At 39.2% G+C, this 18,675-nt stretch overlaps 2 protein-coding genes across 2 annotated transcripts in view; one reads left to right on the plus strand and one right to left on the minus strand.

Moving 5' to 3' along the window:
• The first annotated feature begins 6 nt into the window (after positions 1–6).
• Positions 7–13,811, plus strand: LOC104123810 (WASH complex subunit 4-like). The gene is made up of 11 exons (XM_035891697.1): positions 7–573; positions 2,255–2,389; positions 3,115–3,223; positions 3,952–4,018; positions 4,636–4,722; positions 5,474–5,621; positions 6,970–7,066; positions 7,547–7,743; positions 8,765–8,864; positions 10,394–10,463; positions 11,221–13,811. The coding sequence occupies exons 1-10, from the start codon at positions 562–564 to the stop codon at positions 10,459–10,461; spliced, it is 1,020 nt and encodes a 339-aa protein (XP_035747590.1). The 5' UTR covers positions 7–561; the 3' UTR covers positions 10,462–10,463; positions 11,221–13,811.
• A 358-nt stretch (positions 13,812–14,169) lies between these two features.
• Positions 14,170–18,675, minus strand: part of APPL2 (adaptor protein, phosphotyrosine interacting with PH domain and leucine zipper 2) — a 34,178-nt gene continuing 29,672 nt past the window's right edge. Inside the window, exons 16-20 of the mRNA XM_035891698.1 lie at positions 17,981–18,155; positions 17,284–17,320; positions 17,013–17,153; positions 16,255–16,302; positions 14,170–15,397 (exon numbers count right to left, since the gene is read on the minus strand). Coding sequence (XP_035747591.1) covers positions 15,269–15,397; positions 16,255–16,302; positions 17,013–17,153; positions 17,284–17,320; positions 17,981–18,155 — 530 coding nt within the window. The 3' untranslated portion in view covers positions 14,170–15,268. The remainder of the gene's footprint in view (positions 15,398–16,254; positions 16,303–17,012; positions 17,154–17,283; positions 17,321–17,980; positions 18,156–18,675) is intronic.

Raw genomic sequence — 18,675 nt, forward strand, 5'->3', positions numbered from 1 at the left:
GTTAGAGAGATGAAGCAGTGAATGACATGGAGAACGTGTACAGGGAACAACCCTTTGTGGTTTCCCATAACGTGAGAATGACGGGCCCACTATGAAAATGAGCAGCATCCTTAAAGAAAAGGAAGTGCTTTTTCTCGTAGCACATAATTCAGTAACAGAACTCATTGCCATGGTATATAGTGGGGCCAAAAGTACAAACATGTGCCAAAAGAGTTTAGCCAATTAATGTAGGATATAGTCTCAATAAATATGTGAGTTTGGGTACAACGTCTGCCTTGAATCGCCGCTTTGCATAAATCGGAAGAACCTACCAGAGAAAGTTTATTTTATGCATTCTGTATTTTCTTGGTAACCTAATCCCCAATTATTAGCTGCTCTCAGAAATAGGATATGGGCCACTTACATGGATAATTGGTCACAGAATCAGTTTTGGATGCATAACTTTATTTTTCCTCCCCTGCCTCCCAGATCTTCATTGAAAGAACAAGTAATAACAAACACTTGAACACTATCAATATCCGACATATTGCTAATTCAATTCGAACTCATGGAACAGGAATCATGAACACAACAGTGAGTATCTTTTGCGCAGTTGTTGGATTTTTTTTTTTTTTAATAGTGCACAAAAGCTTCCTAACTCTTGCATATTCTAATGGTTTATTTGGTTGTGCAGTTTTAATAATGCAATAGTAATGTTCTGTGTGTATTAATAAAACAAATCAGTTGGACATGACACAAATCTATCACAATCTTTTCGGAGTTATGCCACTTCTAGTTACTACATAAAAGTTAAGAGGTCTAAAAACACATCAAAGAAGATACAGATGTTCTGGTAGGACTCTAAATTTCAGTTAAGATAAATAATACTTACCAAACTAGCACAGTAATATATTTTGATTTCTAAGCTGCCTGCATAAATTAGCATGCTTTAAGTTTCTCCTTATGTACACTTAGTAGACAGATATTTTTGCTGCAGATAAAGCAAATCTTGAAGAAATGCAGTGTTAATTTTTTTTTGTTAATTGCTCATGTAATCATTAAGCTTAAACATCTGCTTTTCAATTTGCAAAATAAAAGCAACAGATCTCTGATCATTTATTAGAAGACTGCAACTTTGTTAATTGCTCATGTAATCGTTAAGCTTAAACATCAGCTTTTCAATTTGCAAAATAAAAGCGACAGATCTCTGATCATTTATTAGAAGACTGCAACTTCTTACTGCAATGCTTTTGATGATGTCTGTAGTGTAGGTGGTAATTTTAATCAGCTAAAGGCATTTACCTCTTTGCAAGGTAGGAAAGGATACTTCCTGTGGCATGCCTGCTGCAACAGGAACTTATCACTGTGGTTCTTGGGTTTGGATACAGTGCCAAAGGTGTTTTTAGGTCGGTGCTTTCCAGTCTGCTGATCAACTTTTCTACCTCATTGCTGTTTTTCCCATTGTTCTGTCCCTGTTAGGAAAAAAAAAAAAAAAAAAAAAAAAAGGGAACTTGCTGAAATACTGAACCTGCTCTCAAGTCATTACTTGAAAAGTGGAAATGATTAGAAAAATAAGGTTTTCATGCTTTCTTGCACTATTGGAAATAACTTCTCTTGCACTATTCTGAGAATTATTTTCTTCTTGTTACTGGAATAGTTAATCTTGGGGACTTCAGTTACTCAAAAAAAATGCTGTTACTCACGTTATTTATTTCCTGGTGATGTAGATGCATTCACTTCAGGCTATGAGTAAAATTGTTCATGCAGACATGAGAAGTAATTGAGATGCGTAGCGTAGAAGTGTACATCTGCCTTATGGGAGAGTGTTTTAGAAAACTTTGAGGAAGTGAAAAGGTGTGTCAAGAGGTTATGCAGATTCCACAGCTTAACTGAGGAAGTTGAGCTTGTCTGCCCTCTTCAACTTGACATGTTTGTATTGCTTCAAAAGGACAATTACAGGATATTCCAAACACAAACTAATGGCTGTGTAGGTCAGGTCATCGAACTGAAGTGGCTAGCTTGTCCCTTGATCCTCTCTGGAAGAGGGTAGGCTGTCCAGGAGAAGGGTTTTCTTTATTCTTTTAAACCAGTGAAATTAAAAAGTTAAGTTGAGAATAACAAACTGAAGTAAACCGAGTAGAAAGTTCTGTCTTTGGAAGTTACATCATCATAAGTACAAGTTACTCTGGAATCTACTGAAAATGCGTTGCTAGATACGCTTGTTACTTTGCTAACTTTCTTGATTTGACTGAGTTTTTTTTTTGTTTTCTTCTAGGTAAACTTCACTTACCAATTTTTGAGGAAAAAGTTTTATATTTTTAGCCAGTTCATGTATGATGAACATATCAAATCCAGACTTATCAAAGACATCAGATTCTTCAGGGAAGTCAAGGATCAAAACGATCACAAGGTATAGTAATTTTTGAAGTATTGAGGGTAACTTGGTTAAAAGAAGTGCTACTTTTATGTGACTGAAGGTGCACCAAATCATAAAATTCCTTTAATTTAAATGTGTATCTCCAGACAAAAGGACAGCTTTTGTCCTAGCAAAGTGCAGTGTTACAAATGTCTGTATTCAGGATGTCTTTGTTTCATTCTGGCTGCTGTAAATATGGGGTTGGCTAAAATCATTCTCTCAGTGACCCTGAAAATTATGATTTGATGAAGTCATAGTCTACTGGAGGTTCTAAACGTCTGGTCCAAACAGTGTTTAACAGTTGTTGTCAGTTTTGAATAGTAAGATTTTTCAAACTGAATCCAAAATTCTGTGAATGTGTAGCACTTATCCCAGTATGTCAGGATTTGAGGACTAGGGTCTGATTTCCATGCTGGAAATTTGATTTCTTGAAAATGTGAGAGGCAATGTATTTAATAAAACAGGCTTCTTGTACGTCAAGTACTTATTTCTTTTAGGAATATTTTCTTGTTCACAGTAAGACTTCTATTTCACTTTTCAGCTTTCAGATGTGACTTAGCCAAATGACTTTTGCAAACTAATACAGACAAGCAGGTGTATAATTTATAAAAAAAAAAAAAAAAATTGCGAATGGAATTGTATTGACATGATGAAAACACTTGATTTTTTTAAGGGCAGATAATTATTCTTACCAATTATTCTAAAATATTTTTTTTTAGTATCCATTTGAAAGAGCAGATAAATTCAACCGTGGCATCAGAAAACTTGGAATAACCCCGGATGGCCAGAGTTACCTTGACCAGTTCAGACAACTCATAAGCCAAATTGGTATGAAATACTATCTAAGACAATGTTATAAATGTTATTAAATGAAAGAGATCTTCATAGTCTAGTAACTGAACCTTTAGCTCAGGCTAAAACTCGATTTAACTCTAGTCAGAGGGAAAGTACTTCCCTTGTATCCCATGTGAAATAAATGCTGTCATCCAATTACAGAGAAATGGCCCTTGCATGTCTTAATCTAAAATATAGCCACAGCTTGTATAGATGCCTGTTCCCTTTAAGTTTGTCTTTTCTTTATATTATGGAAGTGACTTTGAGTGTTTTTCCCAGTAAAAAAAATAGTACTCTTAAGTTCCTATATTTCAGAAAAAGGCCATATATCCAGCTGCGCTACCTTTGAGTGTTGCGTGACATTACAATGGTATTTTCAGCTCTTTATGCTGTAGATGTGCAGGACTGACCTGAACGTGCAAGTGTTTTCATGTCACCAGTGAAAAGAGTTTGTACTATTTGCTATACTTACGCTATCATGAAAGTGAACGCAGCCTTGCTAGATGATGCATTTTGTGTTTTATTTCTCTGCATAGACTTCTGATACAGGGATTCAACATAGCGTTTTTAACTTGGCCTTCAGAACAATTTCTTTGCCAAAATTGTATGGCAGCTTTGATGTACGTTTCAGAGCTTATGGGAGTTATGAAGAGTGTGTGTGTGCATATGTATTTAAATAATTATTAATGACTGCCTTGGTTTTTCTTTTTTTTTTTTTAAAGGCAACGCTATGGGTTATGTACGAATGATAAGATCTGGTGGACTTCACTGCTGTAGTAGTGCAATTAGGTACTTTGACAAATATTTCATTTTTTCTGTTTGCTCCTTCTCATTCCTTTGCTCCCTATTCATGCTGATATACCCTGGGTTCTTACCCATACCCCATACATTTTGATTTAAAAGGTCCATTTTTATGCCTTCATTGAAGTGGAATTATGAAAAACAGTGCTGGAATTCAGAACCGTACAATCATTGCCATAAAACACCAAAAATCAAACAAATTCTATGGAAAAATACTGCAGAAGAGTTAATAGATTGCATATCTAAGTCATTGGTCCTTAATTAAGTCAGTAATTCCTGATGTTAATCTCTTTGAGAGGGTGCATTAAGGAAAAGCAGTACAAGCCTTGAGGAACTTAGTGTCAAAGAAATGGTTTTTTTCCACATTCTATGTGGATGATTGTGTTTATATAAGGTCATTAAAACATAGTGATTTCACACACAAAGACATAGTTGGTTTTCTTGCAAATGATAGTAAACTTAGCAAGTGCTAGAGAGGAGGTGTTATAATTTCAAGTACATAGTTCAAGCCCAGAGGAGTAAATTTAGCTAAATTATAAATGATGGTCAATACTTCAGTGAACACAGACAGTTGAACATAACACTAACAAGCAGGAAGTTTTCAGGTTTGTTCCTGATCTGGAAGATATCGTTAACTTTGAAGAGCTGGTGAAAAAAGAAGGACTTTCAGAAGAAACACAAAAAGCAGCAAGGTACCCTAACATCATGCCCTTGAGGTCTGGGATGGGTTGAGAGAATTGTCATTTTTAAGCTGTAAATGCAGCCGTTAATTGAATTTTTGTGTGTGCGTATGTTAAAAGCTCAACTGATTTTACTCAAAAATATTTGCTGCTCTTAAAAGCAGAGAAAATAGAAGCAGTTGTTTTTAAAAATGCTGAATCTGAAGCGGCATTTCAGGAAGTTCAGACTGGACATTAGGAAAAGGCTCTTCAGTGAGAGAGGGTGGGCGGTCACTGGAACAGGCTCCCCAGGGAAGTGGTTGTGGCACCAAGCCTGTCAAGAGTTCAAGGAGCATCTGGACAATGCTCTTAAGCATGTGGTTTAGTTTTAGGGAGTCTTGCGAGGAGCAGGGCATTGGACTCGATGATCCTTATGGGTCCCTTCAAACTTGAGATATTCTATGATTTGTACTAATAGAGCCTGGTTTCTTGATAAAATCCTTGTGGTTTAAAGGCTAACAAGCTTTCCTCACCATGTGTCTGATGTCTACTTTTAGAATGTTCAGGCCCTTAAGAAAGTATTCATAAACCTTTTTTTAGGAAATTAAATCAATAAACATGATTCAAGGTGGCTGTAGAGGTAGGGTGTAATCTTGGACGCTTTGGTCCGAATATAGGATTGTAGGTGCAGCCGAAGAGCGAAGAGAGGGTTGTTACCCGGAAGGGTGAGGAAGCAAAGAAACTTCTGGCAGAAACCAGGAAACACATTGCTTATCCTTTGCAGGCAGTTGGACTCTGTCCTCAGTGACCTCACGCGTAACTTTGCAGAAGGAACGGAGTACTTCAAAATGCTCGTGGATGTATTTGCTCCTGAATTCCGCAGTCCAAAGAACATGCATTTGCGGAACTTCTATATCATTGTTCCCCCACTGGTTAGTATTTGCATTGTGTGCACCAGTACTTACTTTAAAAAAAGTATCATATCAGGTTTGTGTTTAAATATTTTGTATTAGGCTGTTGATTATCATATTCTACTTTCTTCCCTGATCATGAGTGGGATTGCTTTCAGTGTGGCTTTGCTGATAGTTGTCCAAAGCCATGTTTTTCTTGCTTTACATCAATTCATGTACCAGCATTCAAAAGGTAACTTTAAAAATTTCTTCTCCTCTTCTTTGAATCAAATTTGGAGAAAGCCAAGATAAAAAAGGAGGAATTGGAACAGCAGGGACAAAGGGAATTTAAAACTGTGTTCTTTAGCTTCTTTCGTTTGCGTGCTCTTTCCACATCACGTTAGCTATCTTCAGGTTCTTTGAATGTCATGATCTAATTCAGTACAACTGTGGGGCATTGCCTATTGCAACTGGACCTGTGTTTGCTAATGAGCTTTGTTTAGAAAGGGTCCAACTGATTTGAGGTGATGCACAATTGAGTGCAGCATCCTGGGCATTTGGAAGCAGTTCAGCCTAAATGGTCTAAATAGATTAATGTGTAACATCCCATTTTAGAAACTAATTTTGGAATGTCGATGAGCCATAAAATTAAGACTGTAAGAGGACAGGTTATGTCATGGTGATAGAAGCAAGGGAAAATAAAGGCTCACGACAAATACTTTTGTTCTTTTTCCTTCCCATTTGTGAAGTTTTTTTCTGATAAATACAGTTTCAGGAATATACCAACCATTTGAGTTTTAAAAAGGCATTTCAGTGTAGTTAAACTTGAACCTGTCATAAGTTTTTGAGAAGTTGTTAATGCACACGTTTTTCTGTGTTGCAAGAGTAGATCTTGCAGACGAATTCGTATCGATCGCTTGGTATTACTACCTGGATCTATTGTTTAACATCATTATAAATGTAAGACTGTTAAAATATTTTTACTGTTTTCTAAACAGAGTGAAATTACTTACTGTAGCTTTAAAACACATCTTTAAGCTTTCCGGGAACCTGGGCTGTTTTAATTATCCTTTACTTGTTTATATGTTTACCTCTAGTAATCGCAAAGGGAATGCGAAGCTATAGAGTCTGACAAGAACAGCAAAGATGATGATCTACCTTTGTTTTTTTACTTATGCATACACAGATGTTTTCCAAAGCTTAACTTACTTTCTTCCCAAAAAAATCTAGGAAAAGGACAAGTTTTCATACAAAAATGCTAATGATGGGAGAGACAATTAGCATAGTTTTGGGTGTGGAATTATATTTGTAGGTAACAGTGTGTATGTGAATACCTTTTAAAACTTGTGAGTCTCTCTGATGATTCCAAGACAGCTTTTCACTGTTTCAGACCCTCAATTTTGTAGAGCATTCAATCAGTTGCAAGGAGAAATTGAATAAGAAGAACAAAAGTGGAGCAGCTTTCACTGATGATGGATTTGCGATGGGTAAGTGTCAGCACACTGACTAGCCTTTGGCTAAGCCAACATAATGGATATTTGCAAGAAAAGTTTTGTTTATATTTTACGTGTTCTCATAATTAAAAATTCCATAATTTGAATTTGGGTTGTTTTGGCTTCAGCGCAGTGGATTTGAGGGCTGCTGTTGTGTTCAGAATCTCCTAAGCATGGAATAGCTGAGTATGGGAGCAGACAGTTTTGTTGTATGTTGATGCTCCCTAATTTCTTTCAAAGCTTGCGGATCTCAGCAGGTATGCAAGTCTTTGGATAAGTTATGAGGTTTTCAAAAATTGAAGCTTGTTCTTTATTATTATTTTTTTTCCTGTTAGATTTAATTTTAAATTCGTTGCAGTTTAAATTTTATTTTGGGGGGGGAATTATCACGTTAGGCTCATCCATTAAAGACATTCACAAAATGTTTTACAAATCACATGTTGACTTTGGTACACGGTTTGTTAATGACTATAGGTGTGGCTTACATTCTGAAGCTTTTGGATCAGTACCAGGAGTTTGATTCTCTGCACTGGTTCCAGTCTGTTAGAGAGAAGTATGTGAAGGAAATAAGAGCAGTAGCGAAGCAACAGAATGTGCAGTCCACTAATCAAGATGAAAAACTACTACAAACTATGAACCTTACCCACAAGCGACTGGAAGTTTGTTTACAGGTATAGCATGGGTCTAGTTATCTCTTCTGTACCGAGTTCTGCTCTTAGCCATCTCAATTCAGGTATCTGTTTTCTGACGGAGCTTATCAAGAGCAAAAAACATAAAGCCTTGTCTATAGCAGCAATGCAAAAAGAGTATGAAGACTTGAAGTGCGTGATCTGAAGGGGATGTCATGTTTGTGATATTTGTGGGGGGCAGGATGTTGACGTGGTTGATTGGAAGTCTTTGTCCCATGGAGTTTGAAATCTAACGCAACTAAAACCTAAATGCTTAAATAGGAGAGAATAACTTTTGGTTAAAGTTCTTACAGCAAAGATTTTACGTAACACTGTGAACCCTCAGAAATGCTTGGGTGTTAATTCTGAGCTGCTAAGTTGAATGATGCACTAGCTGTCGAATAGAGGAAAGGTGCATTTGAATTTTGAAGCATAGCAGTTTAGATTTCATCGGTGGTGTAAGTACTTTCTCTCTCTCTGCTCTTGATTTGAGGAGGCTCTGGGACAAATCTGTAGCTGGCTGTTTATAAACAGCCCTTGATTACATTCTGTAAAAGCACATCAGTTGTTGAAATAGGTAAAGCCCTGTATGTACTCATGACTCCCACAAGTGTGCACTGTGTTCGCTCCTCTGTTGTTAAAAAAACCCATGTCACACCTTCTTCAGAAAGTGATGAAGCTTGTGGCCATTTAAATTACTGGCTTGCATGATTTTCCATGGGCAAGTTGCTCCGAATTCTCACTGCTGCTACAAACCTCATTTTCAGCCTCAATGGACCAGTGACAGATTTATTGCACTGATGCTGCTTTGCTGAAATTACCCTCTAAAGTTTTTGGCTGACATTTGCTTTGTAAAATGCATGTGAACAAGGTATGAATGGAGGAAGATTTTCAGAAGCATTTAAGTGATTTAGATACTGAAATCTAGTTGCCTTAGATGTTTCTGAAAAATTCCCGTTTATATCTGTCTATGAATTCATTCTTGTGGTACACTGACACTCTTCTTCTGTGTCTTTTCCTTTAGGAATTTGAACTCCTTTATTTCTCACTAAGTAGTGCAAGAATATTTTTCAGAGCAGATAAAACTGCAGCAGAAGAAAACCAGGAAAAGAAAGAAAAAGAAGGTGAGTGAATGCTATACGTTTGGCTCATGAGTGTGCCTTAATAGGGAAGGTGCTGCTTTTATTTTTTTCCATAGCTGGTTTCTTGCTAGTGGCTTGATTCAGTATTCCAGAAAATGTTTTATGGGGTCAAGGGTGGTTGAGAAGTCAAGAACAGCTCACAGAAGCCTTCTCTGGAATGGGTGAATTTCAAGCAGGGCTTCTCAAGGGGGGGGAAACCCTCCCAAAAAACCACCACCACAAAAAAAAACAACCAACCCCAAAAAATCTGGGACAAGAAGAATTGCATACTGGCAGTCTGTTAAATGCAGTAACTTCAGCATCATACTTACCCTCTCAGTTACAATTTTTGACAATGACAGCCTTTTCTGCACCACCTTAGCTGGTGTGAAATGAACTGGTGTTTTCCACTTGTCATTACCAGCTGTTTTCCAGCTCTTGTAGGCAGATGATGCAGATGCTATAGGTGAGTTTCAGATGGTTATGATATGTTTTGGTCTACCATTGAATTATATTCAAAGGGTAAGATATTATTTTATGGTATGGTCTCCTGACTAGGTAACATGGGTATTTTGTGGCTTATATTCATGCTTATATATTCTCCCTCATGAATTCTGGAAGATTCTCTTGGGTATGGGAGAATTCTTTTCAAAGAAATGAGAATGCTCCCAAGGATTAAGATACGGAAGTGCAGTTCAGTCACAAGTTACTTAGAAACTCAGGTAACAGTATATTAAAAATTGAATTGGTAAATAATTTTCCACTGTAGTTCTGACAAAGGCACAAGTGACCTGTGAGAATACAGTGACGGGAGCCAAAGATCAGGTTTCTTCTGCCCTAGAGAAACAGTTCAAAGGAAAAGAAGTTTTTTAGCATGAATTTATATTTGATTGTATTCAGTGAAGTTGCTCAGATAATTGTTCAACTAAAAAAAAAAAAAACCGAACTAAAACCAACAAAAACCACTCCCACAACCCCTCAAAAAAACCCCCACAAAAACAACAAAACAAAACAAAAAAACCAAAAAACCCCAAGCCAACTACAAGCATTGTGGCGAGTAAGAATAGACTTACTGCCCTGGCTTCTTTAGGAGAGCATTCTGTAGAACATCAGTTACTTCATTATATTTTAGGTTCAGTATTCACAGCTGGGATACATGTTCAGTTCACTGAAAAATGTTTTGTGGTGAGAAAAGCTTGAAATGCAATAGCAGGGTGAAAAGCTTTGAACACGGTGCTGCCTTTGCAATCTGCCGTAATATTTGGACTTGGACTCTGCAGAATGTGTGGGGGTGTGTGCGTAATCTTTGCACAAATTCGACTGACTGCAGAAACTTTTCACCCCAAAGAGAAGATTTCTTCACAGGGCCAGGACCCTTTGTGCTGCAAGGTCAGTTTGCATATGCTGACCGTGGTATGCTGTATCAAGTGTGTTATGACATCAGCGTAATATATATATGCTAAGATTTTGGGTTTAGTGCTTTGAATAAAATGGTAAACATGGATCCATGTCTTTATTTTTTGTTTTTGTAGAAGAATCCGTTAAAGCAAGCAACGGAGATCTTTCCAACTCTACGCCTGCCGATCCGGTTGTGAAATGATGGTATGGGTGATGCTTACTTACTCAAATAATTCATGTTCTTGTCATTATCAGTAACGCTCTGTAGGGGTAAAAGCTCTAGATTTGACTTACTTGCTCAGTTAAACCCAAGAGAAAATGTGCAGTAATATACTAGCAGCCAGTGAGGCAGGGTCTGTGTTTGTCTGTATTTCCTGTAGAAACTCCTATTTTTCAGGAGTTTACGTTCTTTACAGCACTTTCTTTACATTGAAAATAATTATATAAAATGCTGACCTTGGAGGTAGTTATTTTAAAGTACAGTTGTGCAGATAAAAAAAATTACTGATTTGTAGATGCATTCTTGCACCTCTAATATAGCATTTAAAAAAAACAAAGAAAAAAAAGACTCATAAGCCACTGGTCTAAGATTTGAACTGGTGCATCTCTTCAACCAGAAAACCAAAAAAAAAAAAAATCAAGATACTGTGCGTATCTGTTGTCCAAAAGATAATTCAGACATGTTTTTATGCGGTCCTGTTGTATCTAATGCAGTCACAGATTACACTGTGGTATAACAGTGTGTACACTGTGAATGTGTGTTAAAGCGATTACACAAAATGGAAATCCTTATTCATGTTCTGTTCCACAAACCCTTATTATTACTACAGATAGCGTTCGCACTGTGGGAACTTAGGATCCTGTCAGGCATTTGTTTTCCCCTGCTGTTTTTCCCCCTGTATCAGAGAATGGGAAAACCAGAAAGTTAACGTAATAAATTACTTCTCGTTTCGTACCGAAGGTCTGATTTGCATCTGCAGAAGTAAGGAAATCCAGAGCCAAGACAGAACCACAATCAGCTCTTCCTTTTATGACCAGGCACTGTGTGATGGGTGTCTGTAACTATTAAGTGATCTTACACTTCATGACTATGTTGTGCCTAACTGCAAGTTTCAGCCTCAATTCCGCGTTTCCTAGCCTTGGTAGGTCTGTTGTACCGTCTGTGTTGTTCATACAGTCTTACATGCCTGACTATTAACAATAATTGCACTGCAGGCTTCAGAAGCTGCTGAACACTGTGAGAACTGTATAAATGGAACATCTGTTACTGCCTGCAAGTAGAGGTTCTAGACTGTGCAAGAGTTACTCAGATTCCTAACTTAAGTAGCTAGACTGAGCTTAAATGTAAGCACCACCTCCATTAAAAGATACAGTTGTGTTTTAATCTCCCAGGACATAAAACACATGCTAAGTCTTACTAACTAGAATAAACTAGCCCAGTCAGTCCAACTGAGAATTACTCTTTTGGGGTTGTTGGGGTTTTTGTTGGCACTCCCAACTGTATTTTTAGACCATACTTGCCAGTTTCATTCATCTCTTCTAATCACAGAAGAGGCAATTTTTAATGGTTCAAATTGTTCCACCACCCTTTGGTCACTGGTTAAGGCAATTCCTGACGTACATCTGCTTTGCCCTTTCCTGCTGGTCACTTCCACATTCAGAAAGCTAGGACAAATTTTTTTGTTGCAACCGGACAGACCAGAGTGACATGGAAGTCCTTTCATTGGTTCTGAAAACGTGACACAGAAGCTTCACAGACTGTGTAAATCAGCTGGGCTTACTAAAGTTTTTATTTTTAATTCATTGTAACTGCAGAGACTGCCCTAAAGAATGCTGCATTACTTGATTTGTATTTTTGATTTATTTTTTTTTTTTGATACAGGGTTGGTTTTTTTTTTTTCTGTAATTTGTGTACGCTTTCTTTTTTGACCAAATTGTGCCCACACTGGACACTCAGTAGTGCTGCCGAGATCAGCATCCTTGCTGCTGCTGCTGATTTCCATAACCTTGCAATTGCAGTGTACGTATTCCCGTATTCCTCTCTCATCTGGAGCCACCTAAGTTCTTGGCTTGGAATGGCCAAGCACTACATTTCCTTCTTCCACGGCAACTGCAGCATCGCCTGTAGGTGGTGGTCGTTTCCCCCAGTATGGAGCTGCCAGGCAGCTACCTACAGTCCAGACTCATAAAACCTGCACTTGTGTCTTCCCTTCTCCCCTTTTTTTCTTTTTTTTTTTTTTGGAAGGATGCCATCTCGGGTAGGTAACACTTTGCAGTTGAATGTAAACTGAATGAACTGTGCATTTTCTTAATGTATGGTGGTTAACAGTCACGTGGTTCTAGCAATGATGGAAGTTTTCCAGGAAAGACACAAGCCTATTTTTGACAGAACCCTGTTTAATCTGGGAGACCTGAATGTATACTGTATGTGGCAAAACCACATATATACACACACATATGTACAGTGATAATAGAGCTGTTCTTGCTAACGCAGGATTGTAGTTTGTATTGCCTTCTTTCTTTTTATCACGTAGCAGCATACACCCACAGAAAGCTTTTCTCACCTGAAATACAAGGTGGGTCCTGGATTTGGATGTCACCCACTCCTGTGAGTCAGTGACAGTCACATCAAATCCTTCTTTTTTTTTTTTTTTTTTTTTTTTTTTTTTTTCCTTCCCCCCAAACAAGGATCTGAGAGGGGTGCAAAAATCTTGCTTTGGTGCTACTACTGTTTTCATTGCTTTTGCCTTCCTCTGCTGATAATAGGAACAAAATGGAGAGGAGAGGATGGAGCCAAAACAAAAAAAAAAAAAATCCCCCAAACTAAACCGAGTGTGCTCCCTCAGAATTCCCAGAGGAGATAAAAGGAAAGCGAGGATGATGAGCTTGCTGCAGGGACATAAAACGCATCTGTAGGGTTTTTTTCCTTCACGTCATGGGCAGGATGGGCTGAGGGCGTCTCTCTCCCGGAGAGGGCAGCTGCTGCCACTGCCCTCGCCTGCGGGGTCTCGCAGCAAGGCTGCTGCGTGCACACGTGGTAGCAGCAGCTCTTCAGAGGCCTCGCGCCCTGCTGCTGGTGGGGTGCTGTGCCCTCGTGTGCCAGCAGCCGCGGGGCTGCCTTGCCCTTCCGCCCCACGGAGGGGGCAGAGCACAGCCCTGGCCCAACTCGCGCTCAGCCCCAGGGTCGAAAGGTGTTTGCACTGAGCGGAGGTAGGCGATGGCCGCGACGGCGCCCGGCTGGCGTCGGCTTCAGTGGCAGGTGAGCTGCTGCAGGGCAGAGGCTGGAGGTCCTCATGCGGTCTGTAATCAGAAACACATTTGAGTTTTCATCTGATGTCCATTGACAACAGCTGTTTTCAGCTTCTCAGGTACAAAGGACCAAATGTAACACTTAATGTTTCCTAGCGCGTTGTACAAAAGGGTGTTCTGTTACCTCAGTCTCTTTGGTTTGTGAGTGGAGAACATTATGTACATAAAACTGTTAATAAATGTCATTTTGAGAATCTCATTCTTTTAGTGTCTTCAGTAACATCAGCTTCAGTAGGTCTTAACTTTTTTAATAAGACAGCTTCAGCTTTTATTTATGAAGAATTTGTGTCAGTTACTAAGAGGGCTCTTCCATGGTTCCTTTCATCATCCAACAACCAACTAAACTGAATTTATTCCACGTGAAATGCTTGCAAAGTGGGATCTTTCAGATGCTGTATCACAGATTCTGCTTACAGAAAATCTTGTTTTCCTAGTAAGCGCTTGAGAAGAGTTAAATTAAATTGGAGGAATTTCAGCCATTTGTTCCAGTTACTTGATTAATACAAACTATGCCACAGATTACATCACCCCCAAAGCCTCTTCATTTGGTTTATTTTTGTTTGTTCTTGCAAAGTACAGTTTCTCATGGTTTCAGGTTAAACTGGAAAGGAAAAAAAAAATCTGAACTTACTAGCCAAATCTATCTAGTGCCTAATTTCAGGAATGTACTATGAGACTCATCAAGACAGTGTAGACTTAAAATCTAGCATTTTATTGCTCAGTTTCTTAAAACCAAAGACTGCTGGTAGATGCAGCTGTTGCAGATCAACATAGGGTTAAATATACAAAGAATTCTTATTATAAAAGTATTTATTTGTCCTACAATTATCATCTCTGGCAACTTAACTTTTAAGAAACCTAACCGTAGAAAAACGGCGCATAACCACCATGCCTCAGTCGTCGACTACTTCAGATGTTTGCAGGTCAGTGGTATTTAGAATAATAAATCAAGGAAGTACATTATGTCCATTATTTAACTACAGAATGTGAGAGTGCGGTCCCCGTGAGGGTAAGAGTAGGCACTTAGATTTGTTTTGTAACCTTATTCTAGATGCGATATAAAAATAGATTATATTAATAGGAAAAAAATTTAGTGTTTAACAAATTGTTTTGTAAATAGGCTAGCACAAAAGATAAACCTTGTTATGCTTAGACTAGACTAAAAATAACTTCCTCTGAAAATAAAGTAAATAGTGCACTTTTAACCTTCATTCAGATGCACATGATCATGCAAACTAGGAGACTTGACTAGAGTAGGAAGCTTGAGGCCTGATACTTGTTAAAGGAGCTGCCAGCTTACGGCTTGTGCTAATTTCAGTGGAACTGTAGGCTGCTGGCCACGTAAATTTGAAGAAGTGACATTAACCCTTTGTGGGCGGCCGCCCGTCCCCCCCCGCCTGCCAGCAGCAAGGGGCTAATGCCGAAACATTCCCGAGGATTGTCAGCTTCCCAGACACACCTACACGCTACACATTCGCAAATGCCAAAAGCCTCAAAGGCCAAGTCCTGCTGCTGTTCCATTGTAAATCCAGAGGGAACTCCGCTGCGAAGCCGCCACGCTGCCCCTAGCAGGAAGACAGAAGCTGGCCCTGTGTGGGCGCCGGTGGCCGAACACCAGAGATTCCTGCAAATCAAATCTCTGCTTTTCCCGCTCCCACACAGGCTCCAGGAAAGGACAAAGAGGGTGGGGTTTTTTTTTTTTATGCTTCTGACTCCTCCCCTTCTTCGTGTATCGTTCCATCCTCTTCTGCCTGATCGTTCAGAAGCATGAACTTTCCATCATTTGTTAACGGCATGGACTTCATTAGCTGGGCCAATGCTTCTGGATCCTGAAGAAAAACAGAGAGAGTTGGGCGGCCTGCAGCAATCTGTGAGGACTGCACAGTTTTCCCAGTACTAATTAAGGTTTTGCAACTCTTTTTTATGACAACTTTTAGTTCAAAGGTTCGAAATATAAATAATCCCTTTTGGTTCAGTAAAACCACCCCTTAGGTACACAGGAAGGAAAAAAGGTCACTCATTTTGAGCCTTTATTTTGCTGTTCTTATCTGGCATCGATGTAACTACTGAAAACCAAGGAGAAAAGGAACTGTCTAGTATTATTTACTGTACCTGTGCTTACTGCCCGTGAATAAAAGCTCATTCCCCCAATTTGTTCTGAAATCTTAGCAGCAAAACTATACAGCAAATATTAATGTACCAGTGTTACATCTTTATATAGATAAATGTATCTACAAGGGGGTAGGTAACGTTGCCGTTCATTTTAAGTGAAAAAACACTGTGTGTTTTAAGTGGAAAAAGTGTTTTTCCTCCCTAAAGGAGAAAGGAATAGGAGTTTCTAAAAGTGAAACAGCAATGTGTGTGATTTACATTTCATCCCAAAGAGTTTGGGGTTTTTTTGAAAGCTTTGCTCACAGCTTCCTTTCAGACACGCAATTGCATTTGTGTAGCGCCGAGTTTGATCTAGGGTGGCAAATTTTGTCTCAAATCAAGCCACTGCAAAATCAAACTATTTTTGCATGAACTACCCTGGGGCTGTGTCAAATGATGCCTGAGAAGCTTTGGCACTCAGCAGCCTGGCAGTTCTTTTCTTTTTTCTTACGCACACCAGCAGTACCTGGACAGTGCAGCCAAAAGCAGAATATGATGTCTCACAGCACAGACACGGGGAATGAAACAAACCTACCTTCTGTGCCTCGATGATTTCTTTTCCCAAGCTGATGGCATAGCAAATCTAAAAAAAAAAAAAAAGAAATATATTTAAAGTTCAGTTTTGTTTTGGTTTTTTTGTTCCTTGATTGGGACTAAACCACAGAAGCGTTAATGCAAAGTTAGTCTTAAATACAGGTCTGAAAGCAGAGGTGGAATGCCAATTGACCATGCTACCTACATAAAAATAAACCCATCCTGGGTTCTACTTCAAAGCTCACTTAGGCTGGTAAGTCTTTGTACTCCACTCAGTTTTCTTCACCAACCTTTATTTCCAAACCTGGGGGGGGAACCTTTTCCAGTGCATCCAAAAGCATTATTGTTCTTAAAGATAATTCTCCAGCCCGTTCCTTATTTCTAATGGTCTGGGTTTTATCATATGCAGCGAGCACACGGTGCTGTTAATGCAGCATGGCTGCCTTGTCTTTGAAAGCTGCGCAACAGAGCTGACGTTCATTTTTGTTAGTGCTGGTGCCAGGCACACACGCTTTCCCCTCCCTCTTACTGTTGGTACTGGCAATCGCATCCTTTCTTCCTTGTTGTACGCGCTGCTGCATTATCTTTAAGTTTGGTCCTTTTTAGACAAAAGCCAGCAAAGGCCTGCACGGTAAGGCATGTTTTCTTGGCAAGAAACTGAGCTGCTCTTGCTGCTATAGCACTGTTTCCCAGATGTGTAAGCCAAGAAGCCTAAGACCTGTTTTCTAAATAATGTATTTTAGTAAGCGTCATGCAAACCTTTTCCCCTTCTGTGTTGCTCTCGAAAATATATGCGCTCATGGATTCTTGTCCCAGAGTCTCGCTGAGGTGGACCACAAAGCCAATCAGTCTCCTGTTATCCTGATGAGCAGCAAACTGTGACACGGTGGCAAGTTCAAACTGGAAAAGTATAATACAGAATTTATTCTCCTTAACGAGCATATGGTTGGCTTGGTCAAGGGCTCAAGTTCACGTGACTGAGTATTCAGTGCTGTGGTGCAAAACCAGATCCAAAACAAAAGTTACTTACACTTGTTCGTGTAACTTGGGTTTGAGGATCTATTAACCTGCAATTATATGTAGGGAGGAAAAAAAAAAGAAATGATTTTATAGCGATTCTTACTAATTTCAAGGTGCTTTATAATACCAAGGCAATCACTACAGCAATTTTACAGATGAGAAAGCATTTGAACCTGTGCATGTTTTATCTGTGATTTCAAGTTGGTTGACAGCAAGGTTCAACTCTAGGCCCTGACTCCCCGCTGCTTGACGTGTATAGGTCATCATATCTTGGAGTCACTGTTCTGGTCAGCATCCCGAGGGTACGGGCTGATACACGGATACACACACATGGACATAAACTCGCTCCAGCTAAAGTGAACGGCTTGTACCAACATGTTCTACAGTGCCAATACTGACATCAGGACAGTGATGGCTCTCTTGCTGTTACTATGTGTAAGGAAGGAGAACCCTCCAATGCACTTTTTTGCCTTATAGCCCCACTGCATCCCCTAAATACTGGTAGGATGTTCTTACAACTTAGTCAGGGGGGTGATTTCTCGATACTACAAAGTAAGGAAAGAGACTTTTTTACTAAGTAAAGTGAATCACAGGATCTTCCCCCCTCAAAGGGTGTACTTCTTGGAAAAACAAAAGCAAAAATACTTTACTAATCACAGGCTGTATTAAGAGAACAGAATGCTGACAAGCTGAAGGTTTTACAGTACCTCAAGTTCTTGCTGGTGACCATGAGGTGGGATTCAGTCATACGGAATATGTTGTGAATGGCACGAGCAGCTAACACTTGTCTCATGGCTTCATAAATCACCTCACTTGTGTCATCTGACTGAACAGCCATCGATCCTAAAAACCGAACTACGAACATCTGCTGCAAGAGCGAATCTGGAAGATAAAAGGCGTGACTTCCTTCACTGTGCTACTGCAATTTCCCAGTAGCTGAAGTTATCAATGAAATTATTTTTTTCACCTTGGAAATTCAACACTAAACCTGCGGGTGGTGACTGCAAGGGTGGTGACTTCCTGCTATGAGCCAGGCAGTGCTATGACCCAGTTTTAAACAGGGCTTGAACTGGCAGCAAGCAGGGGGGAAAAAAAACCCAAACCAAAACAAAATCACAGTTGCTTGGAAGCTTTAAAAATGTAACTGATCCTTTATGCCTTACTTGATTTAGCTAGTAAAATTCACTTGCCTATCTTGTTATCAGGTGCGCGTAAACTGTGATAAATTTATGGTTCTGCACAAGCCTTGGCTTCGATCAGATTAACTCTTATCTTTAAACCTTGCACATTCCTTGCTTTCCTCTGTGTCCTTTTGACCTTCCCCACAGCTGATGGCAATGAGTTTTTCATTAAGTCCTTCCTCGCTCATTGACTGTCACCGTAAGACTCCTGTTTACAAAGA

The sequence above is a fragment of the Egretta garzetta genome, unplaced genomic scaffold (assembly GCF_000687185.1).
Source record: "Egretta garzetta isolate BGI_Z169 unplaced genomic scaffold, ASM68718v1 scaffold1603, whole genome shotgun sequence".
In the NCBI taxonomy this organism is placed as follows: Eukaryota; Metazoa; Chordata; class Aves; order Pelecaniformes; family Ardeidae; genus Egretta; species Egretta garzetta.

Bases quoted from the DNA above. Each gene is read 5' to 3' on its own strand.
- LOC104123810 (XM_035891697.1), top strand. The intron at 4,723-5,473 runs GTACCCTAACAT...TATCCTTTGCAG, and splicing joins GAAACACAAAAAGCAGCAAG to GCAGTTGGACTCTGTCCTCA. The intron at 7,067-7,546 runs GTAAGTGTCAGC...TAATGACTATAG, and splicing joins TGATGATGGATTTGCGATGG to GTGTGGCTTACATTCTGAAG.